The following is a 15957-nucleotide window of genomic DNA, read 5'->3' as shown; positions in this document are numbered from 1 at the left end:
TGGTCGGAGAGCGATGTTGAGAACGCATTCAGGATGTGGTTGCTGAAGGTAGCGTCCCATTCTGCGTTACAGAAAAAGCGGTCGAGTCTTGACATTGTGGGTCGTTGCCTCTCATTGCTCCAAGTGAATTTCCTATTCTGAAGGCTAATTTCAGACAGATCACACTCATCTAGCGCCTCACGGAAGTGGCGCATTAGGCGTGGGCTTAGGTTCATGTTGTTTTTGTCAGCAGCTCTATAGATGAGGTTGAAATCGCCCGTGATGAGCCACCGCATGCTTGGCGCTGGCTTTAGCGCTTTTAATTCATCAAGAAAGCGTAGCTTGTCTGCACTGCAATGCGATGGACCGTACACCACTGTAAGCAGGAAGCTAGCGTCCGAGTTTTTTAGCTGAACTTTCGCCGAGACGTGGAATTCTCCGATGGTGATGTCAGTGCAGCTTACACGACATTCGTTCCATAGTATGATGATGCCCCCACGCGTTTGAGAAGGCCCTGATGCCGGCTTGCAAGCAAACTGACTCAGGCGATGGCCACCAAGGTACGAAGCATCATATTGACAGATTTGGGATAGCTTGGTTTCTTGTAGGCATGCAATGTTGCATGACGTCGCTGCTATTAATTGATGGACGGTGTCTCTTCGAGCTTGCTGATTTAGGCCTCTAACATTCCAGGACAAGAGATCAATGCTGTGCGCACTCATGGAGAGGTGGTGAAATCCTCAAATTGGTGCATGATGGCCGCCTGCAGGAACATTCGTAGGATTGGAGAAAGATCGCCGAAGACTGATCTACATCTCCGGGCATTCAGGAGCAATAAAACAACTCTAGACGCATCACCCGTGGTTGAGAAGCAAAGTTGAAGCATACTAAAAATAGTCTTCGGCGTACACAAATCATGGTGGCCCGACAAGTCTGCAATCAGGCCTACAGCGTGAATGATGACGGTGGAATGTGTGAAGTACTGGTACAAATTCTGATACAATGTAGCTTGATACATATTAAGCGTTAGGACGCAAGTTGTGCAGTCTGCAATGACCGTCAGGCTGCTGCAGTCAGGATGGCTGCGTCGCGGAGGTCTTCGACTCCCTCACCCACCATGCGAAGCAGCACATCATCAACTTCATTTGGCTCTTCGGTGCCCAGGTTGAACATCTCCGTCAGCGCGGCAATGATGTCCGTCGGCAGCGGGCCATTGAACATGGCGATGTAGTCCTGCAAAGCGGTTTCCACAGGTTCAAGATCATCATGCAGGAGACCAAGTTTTCGGCAAAGGTTTCTCTGAGCACGCTGCATCTGGGACATGGGGCGAGCATTGGCCAGGCGAGCACTTTGCCGTACCGCAGACATGTCGAAGGCACGCTGGCATCTGCGGCGCCTAGCCCCGCCAGAGGCCGATGTTGGCGTAGTAGCAGCTGCGTGCTGTGGTTGTTGGAGCAGTGGCGCCATCGGCTTGCTGAAGAGTGTCACTACACCATCGTCACCCTGAATTGTGGGGCTCTCCACTGCAGCGAGCTCGATGCGGGCCAATGCTTTCTCGACCGCAGCAATGGAGTTGTGTTCCACTGCTTCCACTGCTGCATTCGGTGGGAGCGTGTTGAGGATGCGGTCGAAGATGTCACGCACTGGTACCGTGGCGTGAAGAGCTCGGCCTGTCGGAGCTGGCTGGGGGGGGCGCTTGGACCGGGCTTCATTCCCGGCCTCGTGCAGGTCCAGCCTAGCAGCTTCTGGGGGGCCTTGAAGCAGGCACCCAAGCCCCTCAGCTAGCGCCGAAGCTTTGTCGATGTAGTCTTGCATGAGAGACTTCAGCAAGGAGGCCATCTCTCCGGTGTGCTAGACGCCCGCCCGCTCCACGATGCGCTGCATAGCACCTTGGAGGGCCATGGCGTGGGCTTTGAAGAGGCGCTGCAGCTCAACCTCTTCAGTCACCTGCAAGACACTTACTTGAGGAAGCTTAGCCGGCAGCAGGAGCTCAGTTGGTTGCACCACAGCATGCTCGAGGGCGTCGAGAGCCCTTTGTCGACCTCCATGCCTGCTGCCATGTGCCCAGAGGCGACGTGGAGGGGAGCGGTCGCGTTCACGGTAGCCACCAGCACCGCTGTGATCACCCCGGCCATACCTGCCAGGGTCATCTCGGCCACCCCGGCCATAAGTGTCGTAGTCGTCGTCGTCGTCGTGGCGCTTGCCACAGCCCTTGTAGAAGTCAGGGTGGTCGTTGTTGTAGCGCCCCTTTGTCCCCTTAGAGGACCTGCTATCAGGCCACCTGGTGCGCGGCTCCTCCTTGTCGGTGCGCCTAGGTGGTGGTGGGTGGTGTGGGAACTCCTCAAAAGCACGAGCAGGAACCTGCGCTCCGTCAACAACACCCAGGTGCCATTTAGGGAGACGTCTTTTACCTGGGGAGATGTTGCCTTTGTCGTCGATGGTGGAGGCGGTGTAGTCGTGGATTTCTTCCAGGTGGATGATGACAGCATGCCTGGTGCCTTGTTGCCAGTGCTCCGGCGGCGTCTCAGTCACCAGGATTGACTGAAGCTTGGCATCTTTGGCGTGGTTGGTGAAGGTGAGCCAAATTTTCTTGGGGATTAGGCTCGGGTTCGCTGTCCAGACCCAGAGATTAATGGTTTTTGTCTCAGCTGGGTGGAGCAGGTCGGTGTCGATGGACTCCAGTGCACAGCGTCTCCCAATGATGCGCTCAACGATGCCATCATCCCAGGCATGTCTGGGCACACCATCGAGGCAGAGCTTGACACGGAAGAGGAGTGACACACCTAGGCAGTTGGCGAGGCTACGCCACTTGACGAAGTGAATGTCGATGCCGTGGCGCTTGGCGAAGCCCTGCTGCAGGGCCCTGCTGCAATGATGACGATGATGGAACTTGATGAGGAACGCCTGAGGGTGATGCCTGGTGACGACCACCTCGCCTTGCCGGAGGCGGAACTCGTCACGGATGGCCGCCTCCACCTCCCTGGGACCGGTGTTGGGTGGCCCGGACATGGCCCAGGAGACAGCAGCAGTTTCCTCCCACTCTCGCCGGCTTGCCTCAGTGGCAAATGAGGTTGGGATGAGGCATTCGTCCTCATCAGGCCTCGTCTCTGGGTCTCCGAGTCTCGCCATAGCAGCTTGTCCCACGCGCGGCGGCGATGGCGGCGGGGGTAGGTCCTCCTTGCAGGCGCGCCGCGCAGCTGTGCTCGAGCGTTGGGTGCCAAATCGCCTGCAATCTCTCTCTCTCTATGGCCAAGCCCAAGACAGCGGAAGCAGCGGATGGGGTCTCGGCAGGATGCGGCACGGTGGTCAGAGGAGAGGCACTTGAAGCACTTTCCTTCGGTTTTGAGGCGAAAAGCGCGGAGCGCAGGCGATGTAATTGCAGCCTCAGCGCGCAGCTGGCCACGAAGAGGATGCGATGCACGATTTGACGGCCTGTGGCGTTGCAGGGCTTCAGTTGTTGACCCTTGTTGCAGCTTGCGCCACCAGTGCTTCACCCTGGCCTCGAACCACTCTGCTTCAGCCGAATTGAAGGCGCGCGTTGTAGGGGAAGTAGGCTGCCGGTGCAGCGCCGCGCGGCGAGGTGACGGGTCGTCATGGCGGCCTCGGGGAGCGTCGTCCGTGCGGAGCCGACGAGACGGCTCGTCAGCGAAGGCACGGCCGTAGTAAGTGCATCCCCTCGGCGTAGTAATGGCGGACTGGAGGGTGCGAGCCGTTGGTTGACGGTGTAGGTGCGCCTTCATAACTGTAGAGTTGTGCCGCTTGGCGATGTCCGCGTAGGAGGGCTGCAGGATGCCAGAATCCGGCGTGGCTGGGATCAGCAGGTCGTCGTCCAGCGCTGGCTGGCGTGTGTGGATCGGTGGCAGCGGCGATGGGGTCTCAACTGGAGGTGCGCTTCGATCTCCCGAAGCGGGCCTGCTCTCAGATTCGTCGCTGTACGGAGGCACGCCGGAGCTGTTGGGGGTGACCGGGATGGGGTGGATCTGCGGGATGGGCTCGCCGCGGCGGAGGATCTGGGGCTGCATCGGGGCGGCGGGGGCGGGTTCCGGCAGCGTCGCGCCGACCTGCACAGAAAACTGTGGGATGCATGTATGTCGTTGGGGATCCCTAATGGCTTGTCTTTCAGATTTCTACATGATCATCAATAGACTGCAGCAGAGTCCGACTACAGAACCCTACAGAAATTAAATGAGCTGCTTACTTGATCGAGCTAGCTTGTTTAGAGCAACCACAATATGTGCAAAAAAGCAGTTTATAGGACTTAAAATATTCTATACTGGCTAGTTGAAACATTGTGGAGCCAGTCTATATATGAGTCCATAGCGAAAGATACCCATAAACTTATAGACACCATGAGGAATAAAAAATGTCAGTGCAGAGGAAGGAGATTGATGGTCGGCTGGTTATGCTTTTGAATGAATTTTTTATGTGTTAGTGGACCCATTTTTTACCCATTTAAACTATTTATATGGACTACAACACTATGGCAACAACAATAGAATAAAGTCTACTGACACAAAAACTACCCTTATCGACTAACCAATCTAAATACATTATGGTTGCCCTTATGCCTTGTTCCAAAGCTCTTTTTCCCCGGCGATTGCATGCAATGCAACCTGCAAACGTTTGGATTTGGAGCGCCGGCCGGGCAAGCGTTTCACCGCTAGCTTGATCAAATGATCAGGAGAGAGAGAGAGATCAAGGAAATGGATGCTACCGTGATCGGAAGCCCACGAACACTCGATCGCTTTAGTGAGTGACGGATCTAGATGAAAGTTCAGGGGACTGAAAATTCATCTTCAACCTCTAGCCTCTCCTTCTCAAAGCAATCATGGCAAAAATTTCTTGGAGGGGGCTCCATGGTATCAGCGGTGGTAGGGGGCTTCAGCCCCACTGCCCCACCGCTAGATCCATCCCTGCTTCAGTCAGCCGATATGACGATGGATCGATGGCAGCCCATGTGGGTGTACATATAGTAGGACGCCAAGAATAAGGGTGGGTTGGGAGCCTTGTTGCAATCATCCGCTACCAAGAGCAACGCCGACTCCTATTTTCAGCTGTTTGGGTGATGCCAGATGCAAGTGAGCGCCTAGCTTGGGTGCCGAAGCTATGTTTCCTTGTATATATAGAACCAAAGCTTGGGCAGCTAGCTCGATCAATTACCTGCTTTGACATGTCTTCGTACTCCTCCTGAGTAAAATCAGCATAGCTGTATGGACGCAGGAGTGGCTGTCATTCCCCATTTGCTATAGTCTGGTACGTTTGTTTGGTGGAAGTGGTGGGAGTTTGATGAGTGCTGACCATGCGGTTGAGCGGTTCTAATTTCCTAGCATGTGTGCGTGAGGGAAAAGATAAAGTGCATAGGTAAAATTGTCTTTTGACTAGAGGAATCAAAACTTTATACCACTCTAGCTCTATTTCATGACTAAGTGCCTATGCGTTACTACGAGATAACTAACAATTTATACTAAAAACACACGGATCGTATGATAAGATAATAATACTGTAAAAATTAAATACCAACGTTAAAGTGACATTTAATCTAAAAAGTAAAGTTTATGAAATTAACACAGTCACGGAGTACGCGGCGTCGTAGGCTCACAAACTCTACTTTATATACCTTTTCATGACGCGGCTAAGATAATGTTTTATATTGGCAGAAAGAAATCTCCGATATCCATTTCTTTCATTGTAATCCATTATCTAGACAATGTTTGAGGTGAGGGCACGGTTAAAGTTTTTAGTCGCTTTGCGATATTATCCGAAGCTATGAGATGATTGATGTCTTGCAATAATCCTTTCATTAATTTAGTTTTCTATCTATGTTTAATTGTTTATTCAGTCTATTTTATAGGCACGCCGGTAGATAATGGATGACAAAATTCAAGCATCCATAATTTGACTTTGAGCATGAGTTTTGTTTTTATTTTTTAATTGATATATTGTTCTTTTGTTTTTACCGTAGCGTTAGCACGGGCATGCATGAAAAATGAAGATGTCTTTACACTGCAGAAATCTTTCAAGAAGATCATGCATAGATTATTCTTGTATTGAATATTATATATATACAATCACCTAAATATTCTAATTAAACTACAAAATTTTGAATTAGGATACGAGGTAAGACATGCAAACAGATATTTCAAAACTACCTGTAGAGTCCAAAGAACTTAATAAATAAATCCTTCTGAAGGCAATGCAAATTCTCTCTAATCTTTCATTTGGTGTAGTTAGTGTTATCATAATACCCGCATGTATTCATGACAAATAAATCATGGACAAAACGTGAACACTTTTTGGTGCGACATTGCAACATGGGTCCATCATCCTGCCAATATTCTTGAGGTAGATCACATAAAGAATGAGAGTCCCTCTATGAGATTGCTCACAAGAGACTCAAACTTATATCTGATCGTGGTAATGTTGAATTGTTTTGCATCAAAAGAATCGGCAATGATAAACGGGGACATAAGTTTTAGTATGCATAGTGGAGAAAAACTCAACCTTGACCTTCTCAGCAGCTTTTCTGAGCCTTTACAGTGCTAACTTGTCCTTACTTAGATAATCAAGAGGTGCAGCATAAAATTATGCACCACTAAAAAAAGTGTCACCATTGATTGCCTTGATGTGAAAAATGTGTTGAAATTAAGAATTACAACATCTAATTCAACATCTTGGAACAGACACTCAAGTGGATACCTTATTCTACAATATATGTCTATGTGAAATAATCCTAAAGCCACACATATTTATACGGTGAGTATAACATACTTTGTTTTAAAATTTTATGAGAGATTTTTTAAAACACGGCAGTATTATTCACGTGACAGGTATTAATATTTACATATATACTCGAACTTGTATGTACATGATTATATGGAGATGCAGCGGAACTTATTCATGGATTTATTGGCGCATGAAAAAAATGGATATCGGAGAATTATTTATGCCGATATAAAATATTATTTTAGCCATATCACGAAAAAATCTATGCAGTAGAGTTTGTGAACCTGCGACGCCGCGCTCTCCGTGACTATGTTAATTTCACGAACTTTGCTTTTTGAATTAAATGTCTCTTTAACGTCTTTATTTAATTTAACAGTATTGTTATCTTATCGTGTGATCCGTATATTTTAGTACGAAAAAAATTTAGTTATCCCGTAGCAACGCATAGACACGTTGCCTAGTCTATCCCCAAACTCCCAAAGGTTGCAGCTCGTGCGCCACACACGGACATGAATCTTCCCCCACCTCGGATGCAGTGCCTACCCTGCGGACCGTCCACCAGCGCGCCCGCTGCGCATGCCGCGGCCAGGAGCGTCAGCCGCCGGAGGGTTGTCGTCGAGGGCGTAGCCTCGGCAACCCACGACACTGACGACACCGAGGAAGCGCCTCCAAGGTCTGACAACTTGTTTCCACCCACCAGGATGTTTTTTTTTTCTTTTGGGCGACAAGATTTTGATTGGCAGAATCAAGCAGTTCTGGGTTGCTACATACTTTGCTCGTGTTTGTACTTGGTGTTTGCATTCCAACTTTTAATTCTCACTCTTTTTGTTCGTCTCCGTGTAAAGTGTGCTGTGCCACCTGGTAGTTCCGTACTTAAGTTTGGCATCTGATAAGTGGTTGTGGTTCACTACTACAGAAATTAACTGTAGGGGCGGCTCAAAAGCCTCTATAGGAGCGACTGCGTCAGCCGCCCTTCCCAGGGTGTTCCTACAGAGGGTGCCTCTGTAGGGACGGCTGGTGTTTTCAGCCGCCCCTGCAGTGACCTCTGTAGGGGCGGCTGGTGTTTTCAGCCGCCCCTGCAGTGCCCTCTGTAAGGGCGGCTGGTAATATCAGCCACCCCTGTAGTGGACTTCTGTAAGGGCGGCTGTATCACCAGCCGCCCCTGCTGTGTATATTTGTAAGGGCGGTTTAATCAAGAACCGCCCCTACAGTGGATTTTCCAGCAAAAAAAAAATAATTCAAATTCAAATCTGACCATATATATATATATATATATATATATATATATATATATATATATATATATATATATAATTCAAATTCGAATCTGACCGCCACAAATATACATATATACATCCACAAAAATTCAATGCGTAACCATTGCTGCATTCAATTCATAGAGCAAAAAGAAGTACCACTAAAATTCTGCAGAATCATCCACCAATAGCACGCAAATTATTTGTACGCAGCCCCAGAGGCTTGCCGCATATATACAGCTACAGCCCCGCATTTCAACAACAGAGCGTTAAACACTACCGCTTGCTGCATATATAGCTACAGCCCCACATTTCAACAACTGGGCGTTAAACGCTACCAGGTCATAAGTTAAGAGTGAAAAAAAGTTCTGCAATCCAAAGTATGTACAGGAAAGCAGTCACAACATGGTTATGAGGGCGCTGATTCTGCCCCATCATGGAGAGCGCAGCACACGGTGGCCTTGTGATGACCCTGGTACACCCTGATGGCCTCTCCGGTTGACATCGTCCATAGCCTCGCTGTGGTGTCTGAAGAAGCTGCAAGAGAGAACAGACCGATTAACTGTGCAACTGATAAATCATCGGGGAAGGCAGAGGGCAACACGGTGTAGTTCATACCTGTTATCAGATAAGCACCATCGACCGAGAATACACAGTCCCAAACCCAGCGCTGATGGCCTAAGAAGTTGATTGCCAGTGATGTTTCAGGATCTCATTCGGAAACATAAGATGAGTATGAGATGGAGAATTGTTAAAAGAAGACTCCAAACATTACCGACTAAAGTTCTTTCCAACTTGAAGCCATCAACATTCCAAATCTTTACAGTGTGGTCAGATGATGCTATGGGCAAGATACCTGCAAACAAACCCAAGAATGTCACATGGAACCCAAGAGGACACAATAATACACTGGAAGAACCATGAAAATAGCCTTTTAGACCATTATTACATTACCTGTTAGGATCGCAAAATTCTGGTGAAAGCAGGCACTTCAGAATGTAGCCATCATGGGCTTGCAGTTTGTGCAGAGGTTCAAAGCAGGTAATTGTCTACATAACATAATTTGAAAAATTCAGAAATCACAAACTCTATATTTATACGGTTATTTGCAGAATAGACTGACCTGAGTACCCTTAAGTAGGCGCCAAACGTAACATGTCCCATGGTTATTTGCAGCAACCACCATACTCCCATCCCACATGACTGTCAGAGATCTTACAGCAGTATCAACCTCCGGTACCTAAATAATTGGAACCAACAGATCAATTGTTTTCTTGCATTACCCTTTCCACAGAAGTACCATAATACTGGAATATGAGTATGTGACTCACCAACTCACAGCTGCATGAGTTAGCGGCCAAATCCCACACACGTATGTTTCCATTCTGATCACCAGATATTAGCTCTTTCTGAAAAAAAACAATGTTTTGAAATTTGGTGGAAAGAAACAAAAATAAGTAACAGAGGAGAATAGCCAAAACAAAAACTATCTGACTCAACCATCCAAGTTAAGAATACTCACTATTTAATCAGTACTAGAAAATAAAGTTCTACAGGAAATTTGAGAAACAAAGAGTGAGACATAGGCCAAGCCATCTCTACAGTTTGAGACGAAGGCTAGCCATATGAAAGTTCAGTTCACTCTCTCGAGTTGATTTCAACTAGGGTATCACAATAAATGAAACCTATAAATTCACAGCTACATGCAGTCAAATTGTGTTTTGTCAGCATTTTTGCATTACAGATTTGTGAGTCGGTTCATTTCAAAATGTTCATATCTTTGCCCTTTTAAGTTTCCCTAAAGTTTAATCCAGTTAAAGTAAACCCGACGCAGTTAATTGTAGCAAATAAAAGTCCAAGCAATGGCATTCCATGTATTTATAATTATACTACTGTCACTTTTTTATTGGACCACTCATCTAAGGTTATCAGTACATGGCAAATTGCTCTCCACAAACTGAATCTATGCAATCAACGGATGCTACTGTCATCCATCAACGTGTGAACACAAATCATTGAATGCTACTGCCTATGCCATATTGCTGAAAAACATATTCAGAAGATAGAGGAGATGAACTACAGACTGTTTTTTTATTGGACCACGCAAACTGTTTTTTATGGCAAGTAGTAGCAGAACTACAGACATCTTGGTTGGGCAAATCCATCTTGCAGACGTAGTAGGAATAGCAAGGGAAAATAGAGGAGATGAGGGTGACCTGGAAGACGAAGCAGGTAGATCTGAGGTTGGGGTCGGAGGATTAGAAGGTGGAGGCTCCATCTGTGCTCGACGATGGATCCCCGTGCGCCCGCCGCCGCACAGCGTGGACGAGGTGGTGCCCACCGCAGCCTCCCTGCGAGCGCCTCCGGCCTCCCTGCTCGGCTGCTCACGGCAGCCCACCGCTACGCTCTGCTCGCTTTGCTCGCTCGCGACGAGTAATTCCTCGTGTCCCTCGCTCGGCAGCTGCTCTGGGCCCCCGTCGCACAGCGGGCTCCCTCTCTTTCTCACCGGCGTGCAGACGCCTGGGCACGGACGTGCGTGGGGCCGTAGGCACGAGCGCTCGCGTTCGCGCTCAGCTGTTGCTGCCAGGTCTTCGCCGTGCCGCGGGCTCCCTCTCTCTCACCTGCTGGCCGGCCCTCCCGACGCGCGAGGGGGCTCACCAGGTGCCGCTGCCGCCGTCGCTACGTGTGGAACGGGAGAAGTGGAGGAGTCGGAGGAGGGATGAAGAAAGAAGCTAGGGTTCAGGAAGCCGGGACGACCCAGGTTTTGACCGGCTAAGGGTGTGATGTGAGCCGTCCGATCTAATCAGACAGTCAAGAGAGCTACACGGACGAGTGGGCCAAACAGGCCCAGGTAGGGGGAGATGGAGGGCTAAGCTAAATAAGGCCCGGTCAATATATTTTTTATAAATATTATTTCAAAATATGATAACTTTGACAGATTTTTTGGATAGCAAATGACTTCAAATGAAAAAGTCATAAACCACAAATTTATAAAGCTCATCAAGATCTACAACTTTTATTTTGGCCATTACTCCATCGGACTTTGTTTGAACAATTCAAATTTTGAATTTCAAAAAATGACTACTTCAAACAATATTTGGAAATAGCAAATGATTCCAGCTAAAAAAGTCATCAACAACAAAGTTGTACAACTCATTGAGATCTACAACTTTTATTTTTTTATAGATATATTTACATATACAATAACTAAAACAACTACAACAGTTTAAAATTGCAAAATTGAACCTTTAAAAATGGGGAAAAAATTTTAAAATCAAAACTATTAAAATAATTTTGAGACACCAAATGATCTCAAATGAAAATTTGATAAACAACAAAGTTGTTCAACTCATCAAGATCTACAACTTTATTTTGGTTATCTTGTCATTTGACTAAATTTGAACCTTTCAAATTTGAAATTTTAAAAAATGACAAGTTCGAACCAAAATTTAAGACCCAAAATGATTTCAACATAAAAAGTGATGAATACCAAAGTTGTTCAACTCATTAATATCTACAACTTTTATTTTAGTCATCTTGTCATTTGACAAAATTTGAATATTTCAAATTTGAAATTTTGAAAAACGACAAGTTCGAACCAAAATTTGAGACCCAAATTGATTTCAACATAAAAAGTGATGAATACCAAAGTTGTTCAACTCATGAATATCTACAACTTTTATTTTGGTCATTTCTTTATTTGACAAATTCTTAGCACATATTGTTCACTAATCTTACGCATGTCTCATATCGTTTATAAAACCTTACGAGAGATGTGTCACATTTGTGAACAATGTCATTATCACTTTGTCATATGAAAAAATAATCAATATAAAAGTTGTAGATCTTGATGAGTTATTCAACTTTGGTATTTATCACTTTTTCAGCTGAAATCATTTGGGGTACCAAAATCTTGTCTGAAGTTGTATTTTTTTAAATTCAAAATTTAAATTGCTCAAACTTTTCATATGTATATATTGACAAAAACCAACAAAATAAATTGATAGAGAATGATTTTAGAAAATTTTAGGAAAAAAATCATCAGATTTAGAGTTAGTATGAGGAAGAAAAACTAGTTACAAAGTTGACCCATAGATTAAAAAGAGAAATCACACTGTTCACTATGATCATGTAAGGATCATCTAGAACAGTGTGATTTTTCTTTTTAATCTGTGGGTAAACTTTATAACTAGTTGTTCTCCCTCATACTAACTCCAAATGTGATGGTTTTTTTCCTAAAAATTTCTAAAATCATTCTTCAGCATTTAAGTTTGGTCAAACTTAATTGTGACAATGTTTTACGCATTTTAAAATTTGAAATTTGAAATTTGATAAGTTCAAACCAAAATTTTAAACCCTAAATGATTTTATATGTAAAAGTGATGAATACAAAAATTGTTCAACTCATCAAGATATAGAACTTTTATTTTGGTTATCTTGTTATTTGACTAAATTTGAACCTTTCAAATTTGAAATTTTAAAAAATGACAAGTTCGAACCAAAATTTGAGACCCAAAATCATTTCAACATAAAAAGTGATGAATACCAAATTTGTTCAACTCATTAATATCTACAACTTTTATTTTAGTCATCTTGTCATTTGATAAAATTTGAACTTTTCAAATTTGAAATTTTGAAAAATGACAAGTTCGAACCAAAATTTGAGACCCAAATTTATTTCAACATAAAAAGTGATGAATACCAAAGTTGTTCAACTCATGAATATCTACAACTTTTATTTTGGTCATTTCTTCATTTGACAAATTCTCAGCACACATTGTTTACTAATCTTACACATGTCTTATATAGTTTATAAAACGTTATGAGAGATGTGTCACATTTGTGAACAATGTCATTACCACTTTGTCATATAAATAAATGACCAATACAAAAGTTGTAGATCTTGATGAGTTATTCAACTTTGGTATTTATCACTTTTTCAGCTAAAATTATTTGGGGTACCAAAATCTTGTCTGAAGTTGCATTTTTTTTTTAAATTCAAAATTTAAATTGCTCAAACTTTTCATATGTATATATTGATAAAAACTAACAAAATAAATTGATAGAGAATGATTTTAGAAAATTTTAGGAAAAAAATCATCAGATTTGGAGTTAGTATGAGGAAGAAAAACTAGTTACAAAGTTAACCCACAGATTAAAAAAAGAAATCACACTGTTCACTATGATCATATAAGGATCGTCTAGAACAGTGTGATTTCTCTTTTTAATCTGTGGGTAAACTTTGTAACTAGTTGTTCTCCCTCATACTAACTCCAAATGTGATGGTTTTTTTTCCTAAAAATTTCTAAAATCATGCTTCAGCATTTAAGTTTGATCAAACTTGGATGTGACAATGTTTTACACATTTTAAAATTTGAAATTTGAAATTTGACAAATTCAAACCAAATTTTAAAACCCTAAATGATTTCAGATGTAAAAGTGATGAATACAAAAGTTGTTCAACTCATCAAGATGTACAACTTTTATTTTGGTCATCTTGTCATTTGACAAAATTTGAACATTTCAAATTTGAAATTTTAAAAAATGACAAGTTCGAACCAAAATTTGAGACCTAAAATGATTTCAACACAAAAAGTGATGAATACCAAAGTTGTTCAAATCATTAATATATACAACTTTTATTTTAGTCATCTTATCATTTGACAAAAATTGAACCTTTCAAATTTGAAATTTTGAAAAATGACAAGTTTAAACCAAAATTTGAGACCCAAATTGATTTCAACATAAAAAGTGATGAATACCAAAGTTGTTCAACTAATTAATATCTACAACTTTTATTTTGGTCATTTCTTCATTTAACAAATTCTCAGCACACATTGTTTACTAATCTTACACATGTCTCATATAGTTTATAAAACTTATGAGAGATGTGTCACATTTGTGAACAATGTCATTACCACTTTGTCATATAAAGAAATGATCAATACAAAAGTTGTAGATCTTGATGAGTTATTCAACTTTGGTATTTATCACTTTTTCAGCTGAAATCATTTGGGGTACCAAAATCTTGTCTGAAGTTGTATTTTTTTAAATTCAAAATTTAAATTGCTCAAACTTTTCATATGTATATATTGACAAAAACCAACAAAATAAATTGATAGAGAATGATTTTAGAAAATTTTAGGAAAAAAATCATCAGATTTGGAGTTAGTATGAGGAAGAAAAACTAGTTACAAAGTTGACCCACAGATTAAAAAAAGAAATCACACTGTTTACTATAATCATGTAAGGGCTGCTATTTATTTGTGTGCCATCAGTAGGGGCGGCTGGTGATTCAGCCGCCCCTACAGTCTGGCACTGCAGGGGCGGCTGATGATTGAGCCGCCCCTACAGTGGGCACGGCAGGGGCGGCTGGTGATTGAGCCGCCCCTACAGATCAGCCTCAACTGTAGGAGCGGCTCAGGTTACTAGCCGCCTCTACAGTGCCAACTGTAGGGGCGGCTGGGCTGCTGGGGTCCGAGAACGCCCACTGTAGGGGCGCCCCAAACCCCAGCCACCCCTATAGTAAAAATGTCCTCGTTTCTACAGTAAAAATCTGGCGTAGTGGTTGCTACAAGATAAGAGCGTGTTCATGTTCTGTTATATTATATAATATATATAATACCCGACATACCATTTCTACTTCTTCTCACTCTCTGCAGTTGCTAACGGTTTGCATAGACTTTAGTTTTATCATTTGATTTTACTTGTTAGCTGGTCACTGGATTCTTCTCTTTATTTTTGTTTCCGAATCTTCCAGGTCAATGAGGACAACATGTGATCTTGGTGCAATGTCAAGCAAAGCCTTATTGCTTGTGTCAAAGAGGAAGCTTATTGCTTTGTCAGCCTTTTGTCTTAGCTTACATTCTTCAAGGTACTTTCCAGGTTCGGACCAAGTGACATCGGTAATTTAGGTGTTCTTAGAAATACTCTCAGTATCTTTCACAGTGACCAGACAATTTCCTCTTTGCAATAGGTTGCTTTTTAATTGTCCATGGTATATGGTCTCTTTTAATTTGGCGTTTTCTTACTGCAGCACTTGCTTTGGGTGATACATCTGTCAAAATCGAGGATGTGACTCCCAAGATTTTTCCATCTGGGCCATTATTTCCAACTGAGGTCAGTGTTCAGTTGGACCTACTTGCTTGATTTATCGTATAAGCTTGTTCTCAAGATATCTTTACGCTTCTTTGGGTCATGCTCCTGAATGGCAGAAACGGATCGCAGAACTATTCGAAACAAATACTTACTCAGTCGTCAACATTTTTGATGCAACACTACGGCCACAGCTTAATGTTACTGGTGTTGTGGAGGTAAAGAACTACATGCTCTAAGTTCAGACTCAAGAGTATTCTGTTCTCATCAGTATCTTTTGCAGATAGCGTTTAATGACAGATTTTTAATAATATAAAGGTGTGAGAAGCACTTGATTGAGTGAAACTTTTCATTCATTTTAGATCCCTGAAGGAAATGGTTCTGGTGTAGTCACTAGTGGAGAAACAGGCTGTACTCCCGGTTCTCAACCGCCTTCAGTCCCGGTTTTGAAACCGGGAGTACCAAATCGGGACTAAAGGTCCCCACCTTTAGTCCCGGTTTCGCGTCCAGGATTAAAGGTGCACCTTTAGTCCCGGTTGATAAGACCAACCGAGACTAAAGGGCCTCCCGGTCTGGCCACGTGGGGCGGCCCTTTAGTCCCGGTTGTTATTACCAACCGGGACTAAAGGTTTCTTTCTTTTTCTTTTTTTTTGTTTCTATTTTCAATTGATGATTCGTTTTGGTTTTCGAATAGGTTTTCGAATACGCATTCTACGCTGCTAATAATATATGTATTCTACACGTTTATAATGTTCGAACATTTTGTACAAACTAAAATATGAAACTAACGTATATATTACATGCATATACATATATTGTATGTTATTTTATGTACATATAATATGTATGTATGTGTGTATATATATATATTACAAATAAAGGTTGTATTGTATATTCTATCATA

At 43.2% G+C, this 15957-nt stretch overlaps 1 protein-coding gene and 2 pseudogenes across 1 annotated transcript; 1 reads left to right on the top strand and 2 right to left on the bottom strand.

The window, feature by feature from the left end:
- Positions 1–1038: 1038 nt before the first annotated feature.
- LOC136454683 (uncharacterized) lies at positions 1039–5151 on the bottom strand (annotated as a pseudogene).
- Positions 5152–8109: 2958 nt separating this feature from the next.
- On the bottom strand, positions 8110–9554 carry LOC136454682 (target of rapamycin complex subunit LST8-like; annotated as a pseudogene).
- A 5163-nt stretch (positions 9555–14717) lies between these two features.
- Positions 14718–15529, top strand: LOC136454681 (protease Do-like 8, chloroplastic). Its single transcript, XM_066455022.1, has 4 exons — positions 14718–14843; positions 14995–15077; positions 15173–15271; positions 15416–15529. The coding sequence occupies exons 1-4, from the start codon at positions 14723–14725 to the stop codon at positions 15527–15529; spliced, it is 417 nt and encodes a 138-aa protein (XP_066311119.1). The 5' UTR covers positions 14718–14722.
- Positions 15530–15957: the final 428 nt, after the last annotated feature.

This window comes from Miscanthus floridulus, chromosome 5, assembly GCF_019320115.1.
Source record: "Miscanthus floridulus cultivar M001 chromosome 5, ASM1932011v1, whole genome shotgun sequence".
Lineage (NCBI taxonomy): Eukaryota > Viridiplantae > Streptophyta > Magnoliopsida > Poales > Poaceae > Miscanthus > Miscanthus floridulus.
This window is presented reverse-complemented; position numbering and strand designations above follow the sequence as displayed.

Coding starts and splice junctions, on each gene's coding strand:
- LOC136454681 (XM_066455022.1), top strand. CDS start 14,723: ATGAGGACAACATGTGATCTTGGTGCAATGTCAAGCAAAGCCTTATTG. Junction 15,078..15,172: donor GGCCATTATTTCCAACTGAG/GTCAGTGTTCAG, acceptor CCTGAATGGCAG/AAACGGATCGCAGAACTATT. Junction 15,272..15,415: donor ATGTTACTGGTGTTGTGGAG/GTAAAGAACTAC, acceptor CATTCATTTTAG/ATCCCTGAAGGAAATGGTTC.